The 25,210-nt window shown below is 54.3% G+C and overlaps 1 protein-coding gene across 2 annotated transcripts; it reads right to left on the bottom strand.

Annotated features, from left to right (window-relative positions):
• Positions 1–64: 64 nt before the first annotated feature.
• NOP14 (NOP14 nucleolar protein) lies at positions 65–25,105 on the bottom strand. Of its 2 annotated transcripts, none has more exons than XM_043573107.1 (18): positions 24,811–25,105; positions 21,627–21,761; positions 20,965–21,106; positions 16,388–16,530; positions 15,774–15,908; positions 14,662–14,784; positions 13,370–13,501; positions 12,264–12,513; positions 11,203–11,333; positions 10,516–10,601; positions 9,369–9,504; positions 7,366–7,467; positions 6,712–6,865; positions 4,934–5,093; positions 2,497–2,644; positions 701–819; positions 396–551; positions 65–227 (listed from the first exon to the last, which is right to left on the bottom strand). In XM_043573107.1, the coding sequence occupies exons 1-18, from the start codon at positions 25,003–25,005 to the stop codon at positions 128–130; spliced, it is 2,547 nt and encodes an 848-aa protein (XP_043429042.1). In that variant the 5' UTR covers positions 25,006–25,105; the 3' UTR covers positions 65–127. The 2 variants fall into 2 exon arrangements, with proteins under 2 accessions (XP_043429042.1, XP_043429043.1); XM_043573108.1 differs by lacking the exon at positions 24,811–25,105 and adding an exon at positions 22,360–22,540.
• Positions 25,106–25,210: the final 105 nt, after the last annotated feature.

The following is a 25,210-nucleotide window of genomic DNA, read 5'->3' as shown; positions in this document are numbered from 1 at the left end:
GGCCGGTTGGCGTGGCTGTCACGGAGGACTGTGGGGCTGTGGCGCGGGGAAGAAGAAGTCACACTGACAGTTCAGCAGCCTTTATTACGTTCAGTCTACAGGATCTCCTTGCCTAATGTGCGAAACTTTACTTTTTGAACTTTTTCCTCTTCAGAGCCTTCCATTCCCCTTCCTGTGTGGCCAGACTGTTAAAAAGGTGTTTCACTTTTCGCTTTCTTTCCGCATCCCTTCAAAGCAAAGGACAAAACCCCATTTTCTGGATGAGTTGTTTTGCAGGATGTCCTGCCCACGAGCCACTAACGAGCACGCGGGCGCCGGACCCATGGGGACGCGGGGAGTCAGGGGCCCAGGCCTCCCCCCCCCGCCCCCGTCAGGCAGCCCCCCAGCTTCCTCACCGCTCCAGGGTCTCCGCCAGCTGCATCCGAGCCAGGAACTGGTTGTCCCTGCGGATCTCCCTGACGGCCCCTTTAAATTCACGCTTGTGTTTGTGGATCAGTCTTTTTCTTTCCTGCTCCTCCTTGCTGCTTCCCTGCTTCCGCCCAAACTCCAGGCTGAGAGTGGAGAGCCGCGGTCAAGCCCGCCCGCCTCGGGCAGTCTGCTCCCCTGTGGCTGTTCCCCCCGCCCCCCCTCCCCATCCCGAGCCCTCCTGCACCCCCGGCTGGACCCCTCAGAGCGGGGCCAGGGGGCCGCGGCTACGCACACTTTGACCAGTCGGGGGGTGAACAGCTTCAGCGGCACGGGCTTGCTCTTCTCACAGATCAGCGGCCGGTAGCGCCGTTCCTGCTTCCCCATGGCGGCCAGCACGCTCTGGCACAGGTCCTGAAACGCGGGCAGGCGGTGGGGAGGCTGCAGCAGGCCCGCCGGCGTGTGCCCTCCGGGCCCCGGGCAGGAAACGGGACAGAGACCCGGCCCCCCTGCTGCACCCCTCTGGCTCCCGGCCTCCTCCGCTAAGTAAAGGGGTGCGGGCCCGGCCGTGAGGGAGCCCCCTTCATGCCGACAGGGGTGGGGGCCGGTGCACGGCGGGCCGGCTCCCGTCCTGGCTGGCAGGACTGCAGGGCCACCGAGACCCGTGCAAAAGGGTGTTTTGTTGGCACACGTAGAAGTGAGGACCGCCTGTGCTTTGGCGTCCGGCAGACACAGTGGAATCTCCTTCCCCAGAGAAACTGCTCACGATGGGCGTCAGTGATCCACCCGTTAAGGACACATACGGGACAGCCTTCACTTGTACCCCGAGTGGCGAGGAGTGCAGGGGCAGCCAACGGGGAGCCACACTATGGGGGCAAGACCGAGTTTCTACCCGACTTTGTGATCTGACCTTACAGGACCAGATGGTTAAGGTACCTTCACCACGGCTGTGACTTCTGAGGAACCTTCTAGAAGCCGGCATACTGATGGTTCCTTTCCCCTCACATAGCTGTGTCCTGGAACTCAGGCCTCTGGCACCACGGGCACAGCACCCCTCACCCCCGGCCCACACAGTTGCTTCTGAGGCCAAAAGCCCCATCTCCACAGGAACTGCACGTGAGGCACAGCCAGCTTGGCTCGCCCCGGGTCCATTAGCACCACCGAGGCCCCTCGGTCAGACCAAATCCCGCAGGACCAGAGAGCCACTCCGTCCTTTAAAGGACAAGCCACAGCCACACCTACAGTAAGACACAGCTGTTGACACCTTAGCCTCATCAATCTCTACGTGCTGAGGTGACTCCGTGTGGACCGCCCGGGCTCGGAGGGTGTCCAACAAGGGACGGCTGAGCTCCTGTCCTCACGGACACGGCCTGTCCCTGTGCTAGCAGGGGAGAGATATGACAATGTGTTGTGGAGGAGAGGCCAGGGAGGGGGTGAGCAGCAGGGGCCACTCCCTCCCGGACGGCCTGGCTTCCTGAGGAAAGCGAGGGGACGAGCCGCCGGTCTTTAGGGACAGCGCTCCAGGCAGAAAAAAGGGCGAGTGTCAACTCTGCAGATGACGGGGTCCGAGCGGGTGAAGGGAGTGTGCCAGCTCGCCTGGCCTGACACACCACAGTCCCGCCTTCGCCTTCTGATGGCCCTGACGGCCCCTCGGACAGAAGCCTATGGCCGGCTGGGGACGACTCCAGAGGAGACAGGGTGGGGAGGCGGGGCACCCACGGGAAGGAGGGTCTGGAGTTTAACGAAGGCACGACCAAAAGACGTGCCACAGAACCGGCAGCTGTTGAAGACATCTGCTGAGAGAAACCGAGGGGGTCCTTCTTGGCTTCTGTCACCTTGTAAAGAACCGTGGGACTGTTCTCAGAAAACCTGTGAGGCTCAGGGGATGCGGAGCCCAGAGGGCACGTGACCACAGGGCAGCTCTCAGACCGGGTTCTCAAGCCAGACGCCGTGCAGGCCGAGTGCCTTCTCCCTCGGCACCCCGCTACTGCGCCTTCCCGTTGGTGTCCCCGATTCCTAGAGTCACAGCCTCGTGACAAGAACGCCCCCTGACCTGCTCCCCACCCACCCGAGGCGGCCGGGAAGCCTTACCTGGAGCTCCTGGGGGTGACTGCAGGCGGCCAGGTGCTCCGTCAGCAGGGCCCGGAGGGGCCGCACGATGTCGTGGAAGGATGGCAGGGGGCCGTACGTGAGCACGCAGTGCTTCACCAGAGCCAGACACACGGCCAGGCAGGACAGTCTGCAAGAGGGCGACACCCGGCGTCAGGGCCGGTGGCCAGACGGGAGCCGGCTCCTTCCCGTCGGTCACTGCCTCTGCCGACCACCCTGGCAGCACTCAACTCCGAGACCTGTCCCGGGCCGCGGGGCCACCGGAGCGGAGACCCTGCCCGCGCAGTGTCCGCAGCAGCCGACGGCTCACGGCATCGGGCCAGAAACACCGCGAAACACACCTTTCGTCCCCAAGTCTAAAGGACCGTTGTGGGAAATGCAGTAACAACTTTGGGACAGTGGCTCTGTGTTAGGTCTTAAATTACTATTTGCAAAATCAAGCAGACAGATCTCCAAAATTTTAGGACAGGTTTTTTTTTTCTTTCATGGACTTGGACGGACACTTCCCCACAGAAGACATACAAATGGCCAATAAGCACATGAAAAGATGCTCAACGTCACTCGTCTCTAGGGAAATGCAAATCAAAACCACGAGTTGTCACTTGATTCCCATGAGAATGCCTATTATTAAAAAAAATGACAGTAATGAAATAATAAATGTCGGTGAAGATGTGGAGAAACCGGAACCCTGTGCACTGTTGGTGCGGATGCAAAACATGGCACTGAGTGGAGGCTCATCAAAAAAATTAAACGCAGAATTACCACAGGACCCAGCAATTCTGCTTCTGAACATACACTGAAAAGAATTAAAAGTAGGGCCTCAAAGAGATACCTGTACACCCACATCCACTGCGACATTACTGACAATAGCTAAGATGTGGAGGAAGCCAAGTGTCCGCTGACGGAGAAGCAAAACGTGGTCCACCCAGACAATGGCATATTATTCAGCCTTTAAAAAGTAAGGAAATTCTCGGGTGCCTGGGTGGCTCGGTCGAGCATCTGACTCTTGATTTTGGCTCAGGTCACAATCCCTGGGTCGTGGGATCAAGCCTCCAGGTGGGGCTCTGTGCTGAGCGTGGAGTCTGCTTGCTATTCTCTTCCTCTCTCTCTTCCTCTGCCCCCTCTCCCCTGCTCATGCTCTCTCCAAAATAAAAATCAAAAAAAAAGAAAAAAAAAAGGGAAGGAAATTCTGATACCTGCACCTTGAGGACAGTATGCTCAGTGAAATAAGACAAAAATGAAGAGACAAATACTCTGTAATTCCACTTCAGTGAGGTCCCTAGAAGAGCCACATCCACAGAGACAGAAGGTAGATGGTGGGAGTCTGGGGCTGGGGAGGGAGTGTACAATAGGTATACAATTTCAGTCTTACAAATGAGAAGATTCCGGGGATGAATGTGTGGTGGCTGCACCGCAGTGCGAATCTATTTAATACCACTCAACTGTTCTCTTAAAAATGACTAAGACCCGGGGCACCTGCGTGGCTCAGCTGGTTGAATGTCTGATTTCGACTTAGGTCACGATCTCTGTGAGTTCCAGCCCTGCATCAGGCTCTGTGCTGACAGCTCAGGGCCTGGAGCCTGCTTTGGGTTCTGTGTGTCCCTCTCTCTCTGCCCCTCCCCCACTCATGCTCTGTCTCTCTCAAAAAATAAACTTTATTTTTATTTTTTTTTTTCTGAAATTTATTGACAAATTGGTTTCCATACAACACCCAGTGCTCATCCCAAAAGGTGCCCTCCTCAATACCCATCACCCACCCTCTCCTCCCTCCCACCCCCCTCAAAAAATAAACTTTAAAAAAAATTAAAAAAAAAATGATTAGGATGGTAAACCTTCTGTTGTTTTACTATGACAAAGGAACACTTGAAAGAATCCACGGTTCTGAAAATCAGGGAATAAATAAAGACTTCTGACAAAAACCCCTGGTCCTCCTCATACTCCTCCTCCTGTAGACGGAGTGTTTGTGACCTGCCCCTATTCACATGTTGAAACCTAATCCCCAATGTGACAGAATTTGGAGGTGATTAAGTCTTCCTATCCATGAACATGGGATGTATTTCCATTTTTTTATAGTGATCTCTTATAGTTTCGATAGTCTTTTCCCTCCTTGGTTAATTCCTATATTTTATTCTTTTTGACACTCCTGTAAGTAAAATTTTCTAATTTTCTTTTCAATTGTTCACTGTGCATAGAAATGCAGCTGACATTTTTTGTTGACTTTGTATTCTGCTACTTTACTGAATTAACTTATTAGATCTAACAGCTTTTCTGTAGAGTCTTTAAAGGATATAAATATGTTAAGTTTATATCCTCTGCAGAGTGGACACCGGTGCGTCCTTTGAGTGCTTTCCTGGTCATGTCTGGCTCCAGGCCCGGCACTGAGGCACGCCCTCCCAGGTGCCCCAGGCCATACACCTACCTCATGTGGTTGGCCTCCGTCTTAGTCTGGGCCTTCAGTCCATTTGCCCAGTGGAGGGAGAGGCCTCTCCTCTGCCATGTGGCTATGTCCTCTTCATCAGAAACCAAAAGCAACTCTGAATTCTTCCCAGATGCTCTGAAAGGGTGCACCAGAGTGTAACCTGAATTCCAGGTGGGACAAGGACAGAGACAGCCTCTGAGCGTTACTGGGCTCAGAGGGCAGGCTCTACGTGGTGAGGCCTGTAGAAAATTCACTTCTGACACACACACCCTATCTTTATCACGCACAGGTGGGATTACAGCTTTCGTAGGGGTGCCTGAGGGAACAGACCAGGTCCCTGACCTCGCCGGGGAGATAGGCAGTAGATAACACCCACACGACAGAAGTGAACAAGACTGAGGATCAGAAAGATAATGGTGGAGCAGAGCAGGGGGAGGGCGGGAGGCAGATGGTACAGTTAACCAGCCAGGTCAGAGAACGCCTGTCACAGAGGACAGACGCCAGTGACGAGGACGTAACCCAGTTACTGCCCTGAAGAGCAACTGAGGCAGCAAGCACGGCCCGCCAGGCCTGGTGGGCTCCAGGCACAGCAGGCAAAGGGGGAGGGGAAAGTGGGCTGACAGCGAGCCTGCCCCCCACCTCCCCCCACCCCAGCGTCCAGTGAATCTCACTGCAGCCCTCACCTTGGGCTATGACCATCTTGCAGCAGGTTCCCGGGGCACGACTGAGCCTCTCCAGGGCCCAAAAGCACACCTAGCACGCTGGAGCATGTGATGCAGGGTCAGTGGCCAGGGAGCAGAGCGGCGTGCAGGGAGGTTTTGCCGTGAGGTCACAAGGGGACAGCAGGACAGGCCCCATGTTTAGGGTACTGGACAGAGGAGCTGCTAGGCTCCCTCAGCCACACCCCTGAAGGTCTGAAATCGTCCCACCGCCCCCGCCCCAGCACTGGTGAGGTGCTCCGCACAACAGGCAGCATCAGATCTGCGCCTTATCCCTGAGACACGATCTACGATCGGGGCAGGAAAGCTGATCCTACGGACACAAAAGAGCGAGGGGCAGAGATCAAGTGACACCTCGACAACCCAAGAGGGAAGCAGGGTGTGTGGTCACATCCTGGGCGTGGCCAGAGGCAGACAGGGGAGTGGAGAGTAGGGGGCAGTCTAGAAGATCAACAAACACTACAACTCCCTCCTGTCATAATGTTGCTTTTGATGGCCACTCCTCCCAAAATCCCCACAGTAGAAACTAGAAACTACACAGAGGAGGGCTGAGCCGCTGGAAAGACGACGTGAGCCACGCAGAGTGAGTGAGAAGTTCTTGTTGCAAGAGAAAGTAATGAAAAGATAGATCTTAATGACATACTTATTTAACCCAAAATGTAAAAACATTATCTCAACACATAATCGATATAAAAAACCCTGATGTGTCTTATTATCTCTAACAGGAAGTCTTGGTCATTGTGCTTCACACCCAGCATGCCACTGTCCAGGCTCATGCACATGGCTGCTGGCTGACACGGGGGACACAGACAATAGGGTCCCGACTCTCTCAGGGTGCAGTGTGTCCACACAATCATGCGCTCTCTCTCTCTCGAAAATAAACATTAACAAAAGCGGGGGAAGGAAAGGCTGCTCCTCTGGACAACAGGGTTCCAGATGGTTTGGCCTAACGTTCCCGCGTCCCACACCCTCTACAAGTAGCACGAGTTACTTTTACAAGTCCTCAAAAAGAATGCTAACGTGTAAGGAACTTGAGAAAGCTCCCTCAAACCAGCTCACCTTGGCTTTGCTTGTTTGGAGTTGCGATGTAGAGAATCCCGAGGAGAAAATTGATAAGCTCGGGTATGAACCTCTGAGACAGGGACACGTAATCCAGGAACAGGCAGCACACGAACAGGCCCTTCACCGCGTCTTGGAGGGACAGGACGGGACACTGGCACAGAGGCACAGGGCATGGTCAGCGGTCAGGAGTGATGTTCTGGAAGGCTGCACCAGGTATGCAACCTGGCTTCCCGGGTGAGACGTGCGGCCCCAGAGCCTCACCTGCACAGAGGAGTGTGTGTGTGTGTGTGTGTGTGTGTGTCTCCCTTGCGTGCTGTATTCAGGGGAGGCGACCCTAGTGTTCTGTTCTCCCTTCCCAAGAACAGTTACAATGGCAAGTACCACCGTTAGTGAACCAGCCATACGCCTGACCAAGGAGAACGAGACTATCTGGGCTTTTTAAAGCCAAAGTGGGGACAAGACCCCGCATCCGACTTGATGCCTTCACCATGAACTTGTCTTCTCTGGTGTCACATCCTCTGTAACCTCGTCCAGGGGAGATACTGACTGGTCGTCTCCACAGGCCCCGCTGGGTGACTTTCCCTCCCGTGGCCCCGAGGGTCACAAGCCCTGCGCCGCCACGGGCTCACCGAGCGGGGCCCGAGGACGTACCTTGGTGAGCAGCTGGCTCATGCACACGAGCGCGGGCGTCACGACGGGGTGCCAGAAGTCAGAGGTCGGAAACAGCACCCCAGCCAGTTTCAAATAAATGAGCTAAAAGACAAAGCGTTACCACACGGATTAAAGACACAGCAGTGAAGTTCAAACACGACCTTTACAGAGGGCCTGGCGGCAAATCGGGCTCTGACGGTCCCAGTCAAGGGCAGCGGAGCGCCTGCGACGTCACACCCATGTCCCACCTTCGCCGCCGTCCGGTAGCCAGGGCGGCACCTCCCTGCACGTGTTGGTTCACACCCATTCTGTCACACTCACCACACGCGCCACAGCCCACCAGAGCAGCCGCTAAGCACTGACAAACACGCCGACGGCCTGGCAGAAACGGGCAGAGGGCGTGGGAGGACTGCTCACCGAAATAATTCCTCTCAAACACGTGAGATCGCCCTCGGCTAGACTCAGAGTGGGAGCCGTGGAGACTAAAGCTACACTACAGACCACAGGCCACCGTTTCTCTCTCTCACGGGTGAAGGCAGGTGCTGAGGCTTGGGGACAGGGAGATGGGCGGGGCAGACAAGTGCCGGGTCGGGAAGAGGAGAAAAGAACGCACAGAGTCCCACTGCACCAGGCTCGGCCCAGCCCCGAAGAACCGGGGCGTGAGTGGTGGCTCTGGGACAAAAACGAAACAGACGAGGCCGCACGCAGTGGATGGGGGCCCCGAAGACGGGGGGAAGAGGGCGACAATCACTTATCAGGGACTAACAGGGAAAGGTGCACCCACAGGCTACCCACCCTGGGAGGCACTGAAGAGGCTGGCTCACAGATTAAAGCGGAACAGCGTCGAATCTCAGACCCTTCATCTTGTTCAAAGGCACCAAGAAATCCCCCAGAACACCCAGAACTAGATCACTCTGAAAATGTCACGCGCACCCCAGGAGACCCCACTCCTTCCTGCTCCTGGCAGGGGCTCGACGGTCAACCACAGACCTACCAGGAGGGCCTCCCACAGAGCCCTCGACCTCACTCTGACCTGGGACTCCAGGGGACACAAGGCACAGGGAGGCAGAGGTGGAGGACAGCCCACCTGGCCCCCAGCACCCCCGCCCCCCGCGACCCCTCGCTCTGCCAGCAGCAGACCACGAGTGTCCGCTAAAGGAACGGTCGTGACGGGCGATGGCCCCAGCTTAGTGACTGCTGCACCCAGGCAGTGACACAGACACGTTCCGCGCGTTAGGTCATGAATCCTCACATCAGATCTCTAGGGCAGACACTACTGTGACCATCACCCCCGCTTCCAGACGAGGAGAAAGGCCAGGGCCACACAGCTCATCTAAGGAGCAGGGATACGGTCTCTGCACGGACACTCCGTGGGGAGACAGGCTGTGTCTCCTTGGCCACCAATCAGCAGGTAAACAGGGAGAGTCTGCTAAGGGCCGAGGCTCCCAGAAGGCAGCTGCAGCAGAGGTGCACGGACACTGGCTCAGATCCTGCTCTGGAGAGGCTTTAAAACCAGGCACGTAAATCCTGTATTTTTAAGTTTGTTAATCACTGTTACGTTGCCACAGAAAAGCCTAGAATATGGGGCAGACTGAACAAGTATTTCTTCAAAGTCACCGAGGCTGACAGTGCAGCCCGCGGCTCTTACGGGACCGTTAGAAACCTCGGAGCCAGGCCGGTGCCTTAGTGAGCAGACACTGGGACCGAGCAGCCCCAGCACAAGGGCTCGGGGCCTCAGGAAAACATACGTGTTCTGTTCGCCCTAAAGTCTCTCTGCCACTAAGGCCACGCACAGCCCCACGTGCGTGGAATCAAACCACCGTCTCCTCTTTTACGAAACTCGTTTTAGTTCGCTGTTAATGGATAAACAGTCCTTCCCACCTAGTTCCAGCCCGTTCTCCAGATCAGTCTGGAAGCTCTAACTACTACGCGCGGTACTCAGTCAGCCCTCCCCGGGGCCAGTGCCACCGGCCCCCGGTGGCTGAAACCACACCCCTGCTCACCACGTCCAGGCCTGGAAACGCCGCCCGGCCTCTGGCCTCAATCGCTCCTTCCATCTCGTGCATGGCGTCTCGGAGGACAAACTGTATGCAGCTGCTTGCAGACTCAGGAAACATCTGGCAAAGATTATATAGCTGCCTGTTAATCAGAAACACAGGTCAGGTGAAAATGACTCCAGAGAGCAAAAAGAGAAAAAGAGCCCCCAAACTCCACGTTCACCGTTTCCCTGGGATGCACTGGAAGCCCCTGGGCGAATCCACTCTTCCTCTTGCTGATCTGGCTGGCCCTCCTGGCGATCCAGGCAATTTTCCCAGGAGTGCTTGTTTTATGACAATCTGCACTTACTTTTGCCACCTCCTAAAACACCCTGGCGTTTCAGCAGCAACGCTAGTGAAAAGGTAATGCCATCAGCGGCACGTTCTACGTGCCACACTCAGAAGACTGTGCCAGGGTGCTGTCCACGGGACCCCTCTGTGAGCCCTGCCGTGCTGGCAGAAGGTGGCATGGGGGGTGGGGTGCGCAGCGTGTGGCTGGCCCCAGAGAGGCACCCATAAGCTACTCGTGCTCACTTAATCCTCCCTCCCCCGCACCTCCCCCCGATGACCTGGCCCAGGAGCTGCACCCCAGGGCCTGCTTTCACAGGAGTTCCGGTGCAGCGAGGGCTCCAGCCATCGCCGGACAGGGCGGGAACAGGCAGACCAGAGGGACCAACCTCCCTGACGCCCACAGCACGAGCCTGTCAGGGTCCACTGAGGCGTGAACCTGGAGCAGGCGGGTTCCTGGACAGCACGATGGAGTCCACCCCGTGTCCCAAACACCTTTCGCCTGTCCAAGCAGAGCTGGAAATTGTACTGGTGAACGAAACAGAAAGCTAATCTTCAAGCACCAGGAACGAGTCTGAAGTGTTCAACTGTCTTAAAGTCAACCCGTTTGTAGGTAACATCGTATCGCTCTCCGGGGCGATAGGAGCAGTGTGCTAACGCCACGCAGAGGGGGCGTCTTCACTGAGATCACCGTAGCTGGTGTATGCTGTGGGCTCGATTCACAAGGGCAACCTTAGTAACTCCGAGGTGTATTTTTGTGGCTGTAAGTAGGATAAAAGTTGTTCAACTCAGCCCCGTGATCCAGTTCAACACCTTCTGTACTTACACAACCAATTTATCAATTACTCTGAGGTCTGGTGGGTCATCTGTAGCCAAATCTCCAATGTATTCCAAGAGGAAGTCGAACAGTTTCTGCAGGAACACAGGTTGGGAACAGAGTTCAGTGCTGAGCCCCAGAATAAAGACCACAGGCACGCAAGCCGTGCAAGGCACCGCCACCTACACTCTGACTAAAGCGCGTGCGCACACACCTCGGGGCCACTGACGGGGGCACCTTGCGAAACGCAGGCCAAGATTCCTGTGGAACACTGGGCGGTGGGTTCACAGGACAGCTGTGGGCTGAGGTGTGCACTCGTCCATCATGGCGGACAACACCCAAGCCTGAAGATCAACCGAGCACACACCCAGCACCGCGACCTGCTCCGTGAATGCGCGCACCCAGCGGGAAGAGGGGCACCTTCCCCGTTACTCATCTCCCTAAGTCTAGTTCTGCCACTTGACGGCCAGGTGAGCCACTCCCTGAGCCCGATTTTCCTCGCCTGCAGGCGGAGGGCAACGGTGCCTCCTCCTGGGCCCGTGTGGTCAGCAGAGGTGGCCCTCGGCCTGCCCCGACCCCCCCCCTGCGGTCACCGTGCGGTGCTCACGGCCGCGAGGCGCTGAGGTGCACCGCGTGACAGTCAGCGTTCTGACCCGGAGCGGGGCTGCCCTGCCACCCACGACGCCCAACACGTACTTCTAATTTCGCTTTGTTTCCCACCGCGAGGCTGGGGTGGTTGCAGGTCTTAATTCTCTCCACCACCAAGAGCTGCTCTTCCATCGATTTCCCTGATAATAAGGATTTAAGTTCCTCGTAGGACTCAGGGGCTATCAAAAACACAAAACACGTGCCACGGTTACTATTCAAAATGAGACTCATGTTTCTGATAACCCAGAGGTTAAGAACGGAAAGGAGTATATTAGTGATATACTTCACCAGAACACGATTTCACACGATTCTACAGACACATTTCGCCTCACACCACAGCTACCTCTGGTGCATCTAACACGTGCTCCAGAGCGTCCTGGGGCTGAGGTGAGGTGGGACGGCTACGATCAGTGACAGGCACCCGAGCACAGCCCCAGTGAGACGACGACTCCACGGCCAGCACGCGGGAGGTTCAAGTGGCACGGCACTGGTTCTAGTGTCCAGACCGGGCTCAGACTGACACGGGAGAAGCCATGTGAGCAGAGTGTCGGCACCACCCCCAGACTCCCACCAGTCGCAGGCCTCGCCCGCCAGTGTCTCCTCTGGAAGTGACCCTAAGTCACGGGACAACCTAGGGCTGCTCACCAGAACCAGATGATTCTTCTCTGCAAACCAGACAACAGGACACGCCACGTCCGCTATAAGATGCTATGTGGCCACTCAACTGCCCAGGTCTGAACACTGGAAGCCTCCTCACAGGCGGCTCCCCAACTTCCCAGGCCCTGCCCTGGCTCTCCGGGGCGGCCACGGTCCCACCACAAAAGGCTGGCCACGGAAAGAGCACAGAGAGCTTCTAAGGAGAGGCACGTGGCGTCCTCATTTGCCGTGGGCCCACAAAACCACCTGCAGTCACACCACAAAGGCTGGCTGACACTCCGGCCAGACAGCGGGGAGAATGACACCACGAGCCAAGACTTCACAGCTAGGCAGGTGTCCGTGTGCCCAGAAGCGTGCCCTCGGCCCCCACTCCTCAGAGGGGCCCCAGCGAGGTAGACGTATCGCCAGGTCGTGGAGGTCATCCCAAGACATAAGAGAAGCCAGCGGTCTACCTGCAAAGGTATAGGGCAGCTCCGTTCTGGCAGCTTCTCGAGCTTTGTGACCGTCGCTTTTCAGCCTTTTCCCTGGAGCCTGCTGGGTCTCTCTGTCCTCCTCGCTCTCCACGTCCGATTCCAGGTCCGAGTGCCCATCAGGGCCACTGCTCTCCTCTGAGTCCTCGCTCGGGCCTTCACCCTGTTCCTCGTCACTGTTGTCATCACCGGCTTCCCTGCTTTGCTCTTCCTCGGTGCTCACCTTTCCATCCTGGAGTAGAACAGACAGGGACACCGCAGGCTCACATCCCCGGGGAGCGCGCAGCTGGCACATCCTGTAACCACGTCAAAACGCCGCACACGGAGCACCAACCCTGTGTTGCATTCGCCCTCGGGCACCGGGCCCCACCTCGGTGAGCTCCTGAGCCGCAGGGCCTGCCAACAGCCTCCTGAATCCTGGTCGCCAGGGCTCTGGGCAAGGGTTAGCTCCTGCCACGGGGCGGCAAGGCGTGGAAGGCGCACCAGTGGCCATGGGCTCTGGTGGCTGCGTCTGCAGTGTCTCCCCGCTGGCTCTGGGGCTGGGAGATGACTGGTCAGCAGGGACTTCATAACATTTGGGCTGCACCTGGAGGTGGCAAGACCTCAACACCTGGGGGTGACCCCCGACTGTCCCCTCCTGCTCAATAGCCCGGCGTTCTGTGAGCACTCCGTTTCCTGCCTCGGATCTTTTTCTGCTGAAAAAACTGTGCTGTATTCCCGCCCTGAAACCTGATTCGCTCTAAAGGGGAAAGGGTGTAGACTTTACAGGCTTTGTGAACTAAAAACTACCGGTGTCAGAAACTCGATTATTTTACTCAACTCGCTCCACAGCCATGCCGAGCCCTCATAAACCAAAGCGGCTGATGTTAACAGGCGAACACACAGCAGGGGACTAGCGTGCCCCTTCTCCGGGCAGCCTGCCTGCTTCCAGGCGCGGGACCTGACCCGCCAGGGACACCCAGATACAGAGCGCGTGAGTGTTCTCAGAGATTTACACCTTCCACCTGTGCTAAACCCATTGAACAAGACACCGGAAACTGTGCTTTTGAATTCACAGAGCAAGCCGACCAGCAAAGGCAAACACTCACTTTGTAAGAAAGCAAGCGCCTGTCGTCCTTGTCCAGGACAAAGCCGTCGTTTAAGTCATCCGCTGACTGATGTTTTGGTTTTTTAGTGCCGCCATCCTCGTCTTTTCCGAGCATTCTCCGCAGCCTGGCAGCCTGAGCGGGAAAGAAAGCAAAGCCGTCTGTTGGGCGCACAGAGCTCGTCGGCAGGAGGCACGCCGTCCCTGCCCTCCTTCCCCCGGGCCCCGGTCCCTGCGGCAGCGGCTTTAGCCTGCTGTCTTCTTTCTAATGTGCAGGCGCCAGGCGAGCAGGCATCACGTGGGGGACGCTGTGGCACAAGGATGTCCTGGTCACAAGGAAGGCAAGCCTGTGGTTCTAAGGTCTTTCTGGCTAAATTATGCAGACCTAACTCCCCAGTGCACAGCCACCGAAGAGGGCAGGCACCCCGCGGTGGGGTCTGTGTGTCCAAGCCGCGAGCCCAACCACACCGCTATTTGGAAATACGCAGGTGACAGAGGAGCCTCGTGATGTGGCTGTACCGAAAGGGACAGACATAGAATGGTGTGCCAACATTCGTATATTTTTTACAATGTTTACTTACTCAATTTTTAAAAAACGCTTTTTAGTTTTGAGAGAGCAGAAGCAGGGGAGAGGCAGAGAGAGGGGGACAGAGGATCTGAAGCGGGCTCTGCACTGACAGCAGCGAGCCTGGTGTGGGGCTTGAACTATGAACTGCAAGATCATGACCTGAGCTGAAGTCAGACACTCAATCAGCTGAGTCACCTAGGAGCCCTAGTGTTTATCTTTGAGAGCGAATGAGCAGGGGAGGGACAGAGAGAGAGAGACAGAAGATCCGAAGTGGGCTCTGAGCTGACAGCAGACAGCCCAATGCGGGGCTCGAACTCACGAACCGTGAGATCATGACCTGAGCTGAAGTCAGATGCCTAACCGACTGAGCCACCCAGGTGCCCCAATTTTTGCTTTAATGTATGAAATTTTAAAAGGCTTCTTTAAGGCACAAAAAAAAAAGTTGAGAAAGCAGTACACTTTACAGTTAGCAGTTGCTCTGAGGTATAGGCATTAGAGCAAACGCTGTTTATTTGGTGTATTTGAGCATTATCTGCACTTTTCTTGCTTCTATAATAAAAAAGATATTTATAGTAAAATAAACATAAACTTCAAATAGTCTAAGATTCCTTTGATGAAACAGTGCATCTGCGACCCTCCTCAGAGAAGGCAGAAGGAAGGCCTCCCGCGGGGACCACGTGGGCCGAGTGGCGCTGGGCCCCAGGTCCCGGTCACGGTCACACCCATACCTCCAGCTTCTCAAGCCGCTCCTGCTCCTCCTTCGCCAGTTCCTCTTGTGTCTTCATCCGGTTAGAGGGCTGGGCCTTCATTTCAAAGCCAAGTTCACGGACCATCATGTCATATGCGTCAGGCTAGGGCGGAAAGAAGAAACTTCATTTTTAGGGTTTTTTAAAATGACCTGCACAGCCACTTCCTGCATGTCCAGTAATCCCTGGACACCATGGTGGACGAAGCCAAACCATATCTGAGTCTTTTCTTCTTGAAAGAAAGCTATTCTAATCAGTCTTGAGAACTTTAAAAAAAATTTTTTTTTAATGTATGTTTATTTTTGAGAGACATAGACTGTGAGTGGGGGAGGGACAGAGAGAGAGAGAGAGACAGAATCTGAGGCAGGCTCCAGGCTCCGAGCTGTCAGCACAGAGCCCGACGCGAGGCTTGAACTCATGAACCATGAGATCGTGACCTGAGCTGAAGTCAGATGCTCAACCGACTGAGCCACCCAGGCGCCTCAGTCTTGAGGGCACTTTAAGTAAAGATACATAGGAATTTTCACTCCTGGGAAATTCTTCTAAAAACGTACTGCTTTAATAAAACGTTGCTCATTAGGCATGAAGCCCGCAAAATGTGGGTTGGGTAAAGGCAGCAGCGACAGTGAGAGTGGCTCACAAAGGTGGACGCTGGCCACACATCAGGCATCCAGTGAGATCCTAGGCATTTCCTAGAAGCCAGTCCCTCGTGCGAATGCAGCTTTTCCAACAGTTCGGACTAAAAAGAACGTGGTAGGAACCACATACCGTTTGGAGGGAAAACTAAGTAACTGTATACGTCAACATACAAACGTGTAATAGGAAAATTCAAACACCATCTGAAGAAGGTCTCACCCTCGAGGACTTCTCGTACCAAGAAACCACCATTTTCTTTTGTTTAATTATTCAGGAGTAGATATGGAAGTCACTTTTTGTCTCTCTACGCGGACACTACACACATTAGGAAAGTTCCTGCCCACCGGAGGACGCAGGAACCAAGAGAAAAGGAAACAGTTGCTGATGTCAGGAACAGGCCAGAGGAGACGCCGGCCTCCACCTCTTCCCAGAGAAAGGTCAACCAACTCGACTCCCACCTTGGGCTTCTCCTTTTTGTCCTTGTTGTCAGACTTGGGTGTTTTGTGTGCAAGGAGGGTCTGGATCTCTTTCCAGTCCTGATCCAGCTTCTCTGTGAGCTCCAGGGCATCTTCTCGCTGTGCCTGCCTCTCCCTCTGGGGAAAGAGAAGGGACACGGTGTGTGCCACTACTGCTGGGCCCCGACCGAGCAGCCCCACGTCAGTGTCCAGGCCACGCTCGACGCAGAGTCAACACTCAATGCATCAGCAGGATAGACAGACCATGAGGAATCAGTACTGTAAAAGGAAGCTACAAAATCTCATCACACAGAACGAATTTCCTGCTGTAAACTGTTCATTAAGACGCTCTGAACAGTCTGCCGGTAGTAAAAACAATGATAAAATAACGTCAAAATACAAAACCCAACCAGACAAAAAACACCCCTCCCCAAAACACAACGGACCATGAGAAGTATATACACGGTGAAATAAAATACCCCTATGCAAAATTAATGCTTCTATTAAGTACACAGAAAAATGTTAGCTACAGCCTAAAGATGCACAAGGAAAAAAGTCCCAAAGTGTTTTGCGAGCGTCTCTGGCGACGGAGGCCCCCACCGAGTGTGCTGGCACACCTTCTCCTGTTTTGATTTTGCAATGAGCTCTTCAATCAGTTCTTTGCGTGACCGTGGTTTCTCCCCCTCCTCGCCTTGCTGCTGAGCAGTTTTCTTGTGAAGGAGGGCACCACCACCTCCAAAATGGGTGGCGGTCAGCTCGGCTGGCAACAAAGAACAGAAAACACGTCTGTGAAGCCCAGGCGCTGGCGCAGGACCCACTTCCTGCCCTGGTCCACCAGCGTTTACCCAAGTGTGGTCTTGAGAACCAATTCCGTATTCAAGAAAAAACGGTCACACGCAGTAGCTGCACGAGACCACAGGCACAGTGGCACTTGAGAAACGCCCGAGACCTCTCCAAGAAAACCCAGACATGGAATACCACTTGATCATGACCTGATGACTGGAAACCCCAAGGATCTACCTGCTGATTGCACTGCATAAAAGACCAGCAAATTCAATTAAACAAGCTGAGTGAGGAGTCTTAGGAGGGAGATCTTAGGATCGGGCTGCATCAGAACCTACATTCTTCACACCTTCTTGGGCAGGGACTCGGAGATTAAAAAGTCCTGAGGGCAGGAACCCGAGCCAGCAGCATAAGACACTGATGTTCAGCCGGCCCCACTTACCAGGGCAGACGAGAGAGAAAGCACTGTGGGAACCATCACCTTTGGAATGGAAAGAATCCTTAAAAAACCCAGTATCTCAGGTGAGAAAACGGAGGCTTATACATTAAGCCATACTCACTTCCAGTAACAGAAACAGAACGTCCAGGCTGCTTTCCCCAGCGGGGCCAAGGGTCCCACGCTGCTGGCAGCCCCAGCCCTCTTGTTAATGCTGCCGCCACCTGCTGAGATGGCAACGAGCACCTGCCCCCGCCACAGCCGCGCAGGTTAACGTGTGTGCAGGAAGGAAGCGCATCGTATGTAACACTGCCAGGCTCTTGAGGCTCCCGGTCGGCGACATCGTTTCCACGGCCCACTCACCAGGGCTGGGGCTCCGTTTCCACCCGCTCTCAGCTGAGAAAACTAGAAGTCTCGCCCACCCAACCAGAGAGCATCTCTGGGGCATCATCCTCGGCCCCTCAATTACCACACAAGTGTCTGGGCCATCCCTTCCCAGCTACTCAAGGAAATGACCTGAGAATTCAACCACCTTTGTCCCAAATCAAGTTTTCTCATTCTGTTGGGTCATTATCTGACTTCTCTCCCGTTGAGGCGCTCTTATCACCCTCCCTGCTCCTGGGCCCTTTAGTCCTGGGTCGCCCGGGCTCTCCATCACTGCGGGATGGGCTCCCCACCGAGGCAGGCTCCCCAGTTCTCACTGCGCCTACCACCAGGGGCTCGGGACCCTTACCACTCCCTCCTGGAAAGGCTTTTTTCTCAGCGGTTTCCAGCAGCTCCAGGATGCCTCATCCGCTCTTTCCCTCCCACCCCTAAGGCTGCAGCTCCAGGCCTGCGGCCTCCCGCGAAGGTTTAACAGCATTTCAAACCGCCTGAAGCCAGTCTGTGTCACACTCCAGCCCCTCCCAATGTCTGGCAGTCCCACCTTAACAGGCGCTCGGGCTGAAACCCTGGGAATCTCCCCATCCCTCTCCTCCTCCCACTCCCGTATCTAATTCATTCGGCAATCCTCCTGGCTCGGCCCCACAGACGAAGTCGTCCGTGCTCCACGCCCTCTGATGGCTTTAGGTCCTCAGTAAAAGCCAAAATCTTTCTTGTGGCCTAGGCAGCTCTGGTCTACCCACCTGCTATCATCCCTCGCCCCGGGCATGTTCCCACCTGAGGTAAGGATCATCCTGGACACTCTTGCCCTTGAATCTTTATGTGATCACCACCTTCTTTCTCAGTGAGGCTAAAATCAAGACTACCTGACTGGCACATTCCAGCCTGGAACTTACTTTATTTTTACCCTACAACACTTTGCTTTCAGCTATTCCATATAATTTAGTGACATCTTTCGTTTATCGTCTGGGTCTTCCCAGTAGTAAGCTGCAGGAAGCTTTTATTCACTGCTATTGTTTTGTTTTTAATGTTTACTTATTTTTGAGAGAGACAGAGACAGAGCTTGAGTGGGGGAGGGGCAGAGAAAGACAGAGGGAGACACAGAATCCCAAACAGGCTCCAGGCTCCGAGCTGTCAGCACAGAGCCCGACGCGGGGCTCGAACCCACAGACCGCGAGATCATGACCCGAGCCAAAGTCAGACGCCCAACTGACTGAGCCACCCAGGCGCCCCTATTCACTGCTATTCTTATAGCACCAAGAACAGTGCCTGCTACATAAGCCAGTATTTATCAAATAAACAATTCGTCTGTTTCCTAGAAAATTTATCAGAAAACACTATTTAGTATTTTAGTAATTCAAGACTATTTACAATATTTTCTGAAAATAAAAGTATACAAACCATTAACTAATAAGGTGGTATTACATAAGAAATTCAGTCACGGGGCACCTGGGTGGCTCAGTCAGTTAAGTGTCTGACTCTCGATTTCAGCTCAGGACATGATCTCACAGTTGTGAAATTGAGCCCCAAGTCAGGCTCTGTGCTGACAGTGCAGAGTCGGTTTGGGATTCTCTCTCTCACCCTCCCCTGCACGCACGCATACGCGTACTCTCTCAAAATAAATAAACGTTAAAAAAAAACCAAAAAAACAACAAATTCAGTCTTGGAAAAAAAAATCTTCCATCAGTGTGCTTATATTAGGATTTAATTAGAAAGATTTTTAGACACTTATGTATTCTGAAATCCAACTATAGTTTACAGTATGTTAAATGCTTGTTTTCATAATGTGATAGAGAATAACACTGTGGTTTCGGTTTAAGTCAAACCCAGAGGGATGTGAGGCGCAGCTCCACCTGGCTCTGCAGCCCCAGGCAAGTTCCCAATGCCCAGCCTCAACCTCAGCCTCTGCAGCTACACAAGGAAGTAACAGCCACCTGTCACCTCTCCTAATATACGAGACTACACCGTGTCATGCAGCTGGACAAAACAGAATGTGTTTCCAAATGATTCCTTTGTGAAGTTATAGTAAGTATACATATTTTCAAATATAAGAGCCTTTCTTTTCTAAGTTACCTGGGTTTTGGTGAGCTTATAACCAAAATCAAAGGATGCCAGGAAATCTCTAATGAACAGTCAAGCCCCTAAGACCCAACACCAGGAAGACATGGAATCCAGCGTCTCCTCCAGACACCCGAGCATCACAGCCTCTTGTGCCAATAAGGCCACGGCCACTCACCTTGTGAAGACCAGTTTGGAAACATGAAGGTGTCAAGCGCTTACCTTTACCACCGTGAGTTATGACCAGCTAAGTGACCGTGTTTAACACTTAAGCACTCAAAACAATCTCGAACAATGAGAAGACAAAGAGAAAGGCACAGAAGATGAAACTAGTCTTCTACAACCCCCCAGTCTCAGCACAGCTGTGGTCCCATCCCCAGTGCCATGCAACAGAACCATGTGTGCCCTACGTCCTAAGCCTTCTGACCCCAGGAGCATCTAAATTTCAAAGGGCAATCACGGCTTTAATGCCTTAGCTTTCCACACACTGTAAAGACAAAAGCTTTAAGTCAGTTTTAGTTTCTGCATCTTTCTGAAGATGTTGGAAAATGGGACACTTTTTTTTTTTTTTTGGTTTGTTTATTTTATTTTTTTTTTTTTAATTTTTTTTTTTAACGTTTATTTATTTTTGAAACAGAGAGAGACAGAGCATCAACGGGGGAGGGGCAGAGAGAGAGGAAGACACAGAATCGGAAGCAGGCTCCAGGCTCTGAGCCATCAGCCCAGAGCCCGACGCGGGGCTCGAACTCACGGACCACGAGATCGTGACCTGAGTTGAAGTCGGACGCTTAACCGACTGAGCCACCCAGGCGCCCCTAGTTTGTTTATTTTGAGAAAGAGAGCGCACATGCAAGCATGCACACAAGCAGGGGAGGGGCAGAGAGACGGAGAGACAGATTCCCAAGCAGGCTCTGTGCTGTCAGCACAGGGCCCGAAGTGGGGCCCGATCCCACGAACTGTGAATCATGACCTGAGCCGAAATCAAGAGTCAGATGCTTAACCCACTGAGTCACCCAGCTGCCCCGAAGCTAAATTTTATCTGCTTTGGTACCACGATACCATCTATAAATAAGAAGCCCAGTATTGACTACTCCCCAAACTGCCATAATTGATTCCGTGGTAATAAAGACTAAAAGAACCACGTAAAACCGTTAGTTCAAACATTCAGACCAAACTGACTAAACAGGGGTAGCAAAGCAGTGTGGGTGAGGGCGGAGTCAGTGAGGTGGGTTCTACCCATGGCTCTGAATCATGGGTCACACTAATCACCTTGTTTCTCTGAGCTACGGGTAAAAATGAGCTGTGGTGAAGTTCAAATAAGATAAGGGATACGGAAGCGCTTTCTCAGCCTACAAAAGCCTTTGTCTATGTACATATACACCCTCTGGACATAGTGAAAAAATACACAAAAGACCCTGCCACGTGTACAATGCTTGAGAGGCTAGAGATGTGGCACTTGTATCCCACATTTTCCTAGGTCTCCAAGGGCTGGAAGAAAGTAATGATGAGCAGACTGCCCCCACTCCCGGCCCTTACCAGACAGCGTTCCTCTCTCCTCAGCATCACTGTCACTATCGACAATGTCATTATGTTTTTCGACATCTGCCAAAGACTGGCCGTAATGAGTTAATTCTTCATCTTCGTTGAGGTTGTAGATGCTTTTCTTTTCATGTTGTCGCTGACAGAAGAAAAAAAAAAATCAATTTCCTAAAAATTCCCCACCATTTAATAGCAAAAATCAGTTATTCTTCCGCTATTTACATAATGTAACAATGCAGCCCAAGCAGTTTCCAGTTTATTCTGGGTCACGTGAGCAGTGATTCAGATATAATAAGAACCCACGGAAGGTAACCAAATCAGCGGGCCAGCTCAGCCACCGGTAACTCATGCAGCTTTACCCACCAGGATGTTCCACAACCTACTCGCAATCCACCCGACCGAGCCGCAGGAGCAACTGAGTCAAGAACGCCAGGGCACATCCTGCTGCACGTTCTAGTTAAGCTACTCTTCCACCCAAGCGGTATTTGCAAAAGGCTGCTTCCCCCTGGCCTACGCAGACAAGGTACAGGATTTGCACCTCGTGCGTGAGTGCCCACACAAGTATAGGTGAACAACGGGCACGGGGCAACTGCCTTCTCCCTGTGCTGGACTCTTGTTCAGTCTGCAACATAAGACCCTCCTCCAATTGTCTTGCATACCTGTTGTTCCAGGGCAAACCTCTTCATCATCTTTTCCTCTGGGCTCATGTTGCTACTGTATTCCCCAAAGCGCTTATCTGTGAATACATTGGACTTATCCCTTTCTTTGTACTCCTTTAGTAACGTCTGGGTACGCTGGAAAACAGATCACAGAAAAATCTCACACTGGTCCCGGTGCAATTCGGAGCTCTGATGGCTTGGCGATCTTGGTCCCTAAAGGGAAAACGTTCCTACAAGGGGACACGGGATGGTTCCGATGAAGCGTAAGACGACACTGCCACCTGGCCATTTTGTACGCCTCAGACCACTGAAACTGACAGTCAAAATAAAGGGGCTGAGCTGCCAGCTGGAAAGACTGACCTCAGTTACCGAGGGAAGCTGGGTTGCCACCATACAAGGGAGACGAAGAGAGGGCCGTCTGGGGCTCAGGGGATTCCCTAGAGCATGTGTGGGGACCTCCATGCCCAGTACTAAAGGTTAAAGAAAAAACGACAGCAACCAAAAGAAAGCAGAACGCTGGAGCACGCAGGGGTAGCTCCACCAGGTGGAGAAGCTGGAGGAGCTAAGGTTCTCGCTGAGAGGAAGGGAGACATGAACAAGGACTTGAACAGGAAGCCCTATATGTAAACCGTAACGCCACGACCGATCGCAGACACAAAGAGTGTAGTAAGGCGTGCCCGTTTTCTCTTTGGCACATACGTGCCTTTGCTGGTAAACAGTCAATCCCTGTTACCTCTCGGATTCCAGATCCATAAATCTGTCTGCTCGCTAAAGGTTATTTGCGACCCCAAACCAGTACGCGTGGCACTTTCGTGGTCATTCACGTGTGCGAGGCCCAGGAGGTGAGGTCCAGAGTGTGGACACTGAATTCCGCCAGCACCGCCACTTCCCAGCTACGACTGGGAGGCACCTCACCTCTCTGTCCACCAGAGGCCTCACCTATAAAAGGGAAGTGATGGTAGTAATCACCCCAGGCTGTCGGTACGGGAGCCACAAGATGGCTCAGGACAGAGCCGGGCACGCTGTGTGTCACACTCAAGTCTAGCTTTGGGTCTCGGCTCCTCCATTCCTGACCTGAAGAAAGGCCTGGAACCGTTCTCGTCTCAGGTTCCTCATGCATTAAATGGGGTGACGGTACTTCCCTCATAAGGCTGACCGCGAGGATTCAATACGAACCCCTTAGTACGACGCCCATTGGGTGTGAGGGGTCACGGACACGTTAACTCTTGTTATTCCACGAGTTCTGTGAGAACTGAGGAAGGTGAGGCCTAGCCACGAGATGGCGCGTGCTGCCCAAAGCGCTGCCACTGACAGGAGAGAGGGCACGTGGGCCAGTGCGTTTGCTTCCGAGGGACTGTCACGGAGAAGACGCGGCCCCCCCAGCCCCTGCCACCCTGTCTGCCCCACTCCCCCACATCGAGCTTTAACCGCCCTGGATGACCTGAGTTCCCCTGGGACAGCTCTGAGCTCTTCCACCCCATGCCGTGCCACACTCTCCGCTACAGGGGACGACGTGCCTCGGTCCCCACCTGTAACATTCTGCTCGCCCCTCCGAGCTCCAGCGTGGCTCCCGCTAGGAAGAAGTTTCCGATTTTCCTACTCAACCTCCTCCAGACTGTCAGCCCCCAAAGCACTCAGGTTCTACTTCTGATTCCTTCAAAGGCCTGTTTCTACTAAGTACCTGGGCCAAGCACTGGGGATCAGAGGAGGCACCAACACCTCCCTCCAGGCCATTCACCCCAGGCCTTGAGCACAGAGCACGGAGGTGTGGGGCCCCGGGCACGTGGAGGTGTGGCACCTGACAGGTGCATCTACCAGGGGCTACAGGCGTGAGCAACCTGCCCTGTTGGGGCCGTAGGGCTTGGGGAAGTATCAGAGGCGGCGACCTGCACCAGCCCCTGGGAGACTTGGCGGGGGCTAAGGTAGGACTTTTTGGACAAACTGAGTTGTGAGAGGCAAAGCAAGGACAACAGGTTGGGCCAGACCGGGAAGGAGTCTGAGAATGACAAGCTGAGAAGTTTAAGAATAAAGCTAGTGTTTAGAGAATGCTAGAATGCTTACTATGTGCCAGATGTGCTATTTACTTAACCTTACAACCACTAGTAGAGAAAGACGGTTATTACCATCCCCACTTTAGAAATGAGAATACTGAGGCCTAGGGGGTGAAAATAAACACGGCTCTTGCAGAGCCCACACCATCCCATCCCAGAGCCTGCCCTGGGGTGGATCCCGGGGCACTGATCAGAGGCCACCCTAAGTCTGTCGTGACCACTCCTTGGAGGAAGGATGCCGACCGATTCAGTTCAAAGCTGGACCGGAGAGCACACTGTACGACAGGACAGAGTCGGCCGCCCTAGAAGGCAGGGGGTCCAGTCTCAGTTGACCTTTATCTCCCAGCAGCTAGAACAGAGCTAAGGCTTCACAGCCATTCAAACCAGCGCAAGCCCTGGCCCTTACCAGTTCTGAGACCTTGGGAAACATACACGCCCTTTCTGTGCCTTAACTTTCCCACCTACCTGAACTTTTCAATAAAATACTAGTGTATATTCCTTACAGTAACAACAAATATCCTAAACAAACCAAAGAACGCGTCTCAGAGGCTGCATATAGATAGAGAATTCCATCTGCACTGACTTCGAGAGGTGCAGATTATTCTGGAACCCTAAGTACAGGAAAGAAGGAAGCATTTCAGTTTCCTCTCAAGGGACAAGGTGCTGCGCTTGGAAAGACAGAAACACGTGCTCTCCAAACGTCTGTGAAGCATCCCCATCCCGTGTATGCCTACCCGGGGAGGAAGAGCATCCACAGTCCCCGAACCAATAGCTCAGAGTCCCCGAGAGACAAGGCTGTAGGAGGTGTGCGCAGGGGTCACGGGGCACAGAAGCGATGACCCACGCCCGAGAGAGACGAACACGCGTGTGCTGCACCTCGACGAAGCGACAGCAGCTTTCCAGGGCAACGTCACCGCCGCGCGTGCAAGGGCAGCAGGCGTGAAGGCTCACACGACACACCACAGAACGCCCAGCCGTGCCGGCATGAGTCTGATGTCTTGAAAGGAGCGCCTCTGGCTCTCCCAGCGGCCCCGGGGCGCCAGCGCCCTCCGGGACCTCCGTTTCACAGCTCTGGGGACCGCGGCGGCCCCGGCACGTCCCCACGTCCCGGAGGCGCGACCCCCGCCACTCACCTTCTGGACGGCCCGCGCGCGCGACACCCCGGGCAGCCCCACGGCGTGGCGCGCCTTCCTGCCCAGGACCGGGAACTTCTGCCGGTTGACCTTCACTTCGAACGGGTTGGGGCTGGGTCTCGCGCGGCCTCCCGCCGGGGCCCCCAGACCCCTCCTGCGCGCCGCGACACCCCCAGCCTTCCCCATGGCTCGCATCAGCCACCGCGAAGGCCCGCTCGGCCGGCCGCACGGATCACTCCGTCCGGAAACGCGTGCGGGGACCTGAGAGCCGCCCCGCCCTCGTCCCGCGAGAACTGAGCCAGTGAGGCGCACAAGCGACCGGCAGGCTAGCCTATTCGCCTACAGGCCAGCGACCACAACTCCCAGCAGGCCACGCTCTCCCGACCCGCCACTTCCTCCC

The sequence above is a fragment of the Prionailurus bengalensis genome, chromosome B1 (genome assembly GCF_016509475.1).
Source record: "Prionailurus bengalensis isolate Pbe53 chromosome B1, Fcat_Pben_1.1_paternal_pri, whole genome shotgun sequence".
Lineage (NCBI taxonomy): Eukaryota > Metazoa > Chordata > Mammalia > Carnivora > Felidae > Prionailurus > Prionailurus bengalensis.
This window is presented reverse-complemented; position numbering and strand designations above follow the sequence as displayed.

Bases quoted from the DNA above. Each gene is read 5' to 3' on its own strand.
- NOP14 (XM_043573107.1), bottom strand. From the start codon at position 25,005: ATGCGAGCCATGGGGAAGGCTGGGGGTGTCGCGGCGCGCAGGAGGGGT. The intron at 14,785-15,773 runs GTGGGAGTCGAG...TTTCCGCCCTAG, and splicing joins ACAAAAAGGAGAAGCCCAAG to CCTGACGCATATGACATGAT. The intron at 12,514-13,369 runs GTGAGTGTTTGC...GTTCTACTCCAG, and splicing joins GGCGCTTGCTTTCTTACAAA to GATGGAAAGGTGAGCACCGA.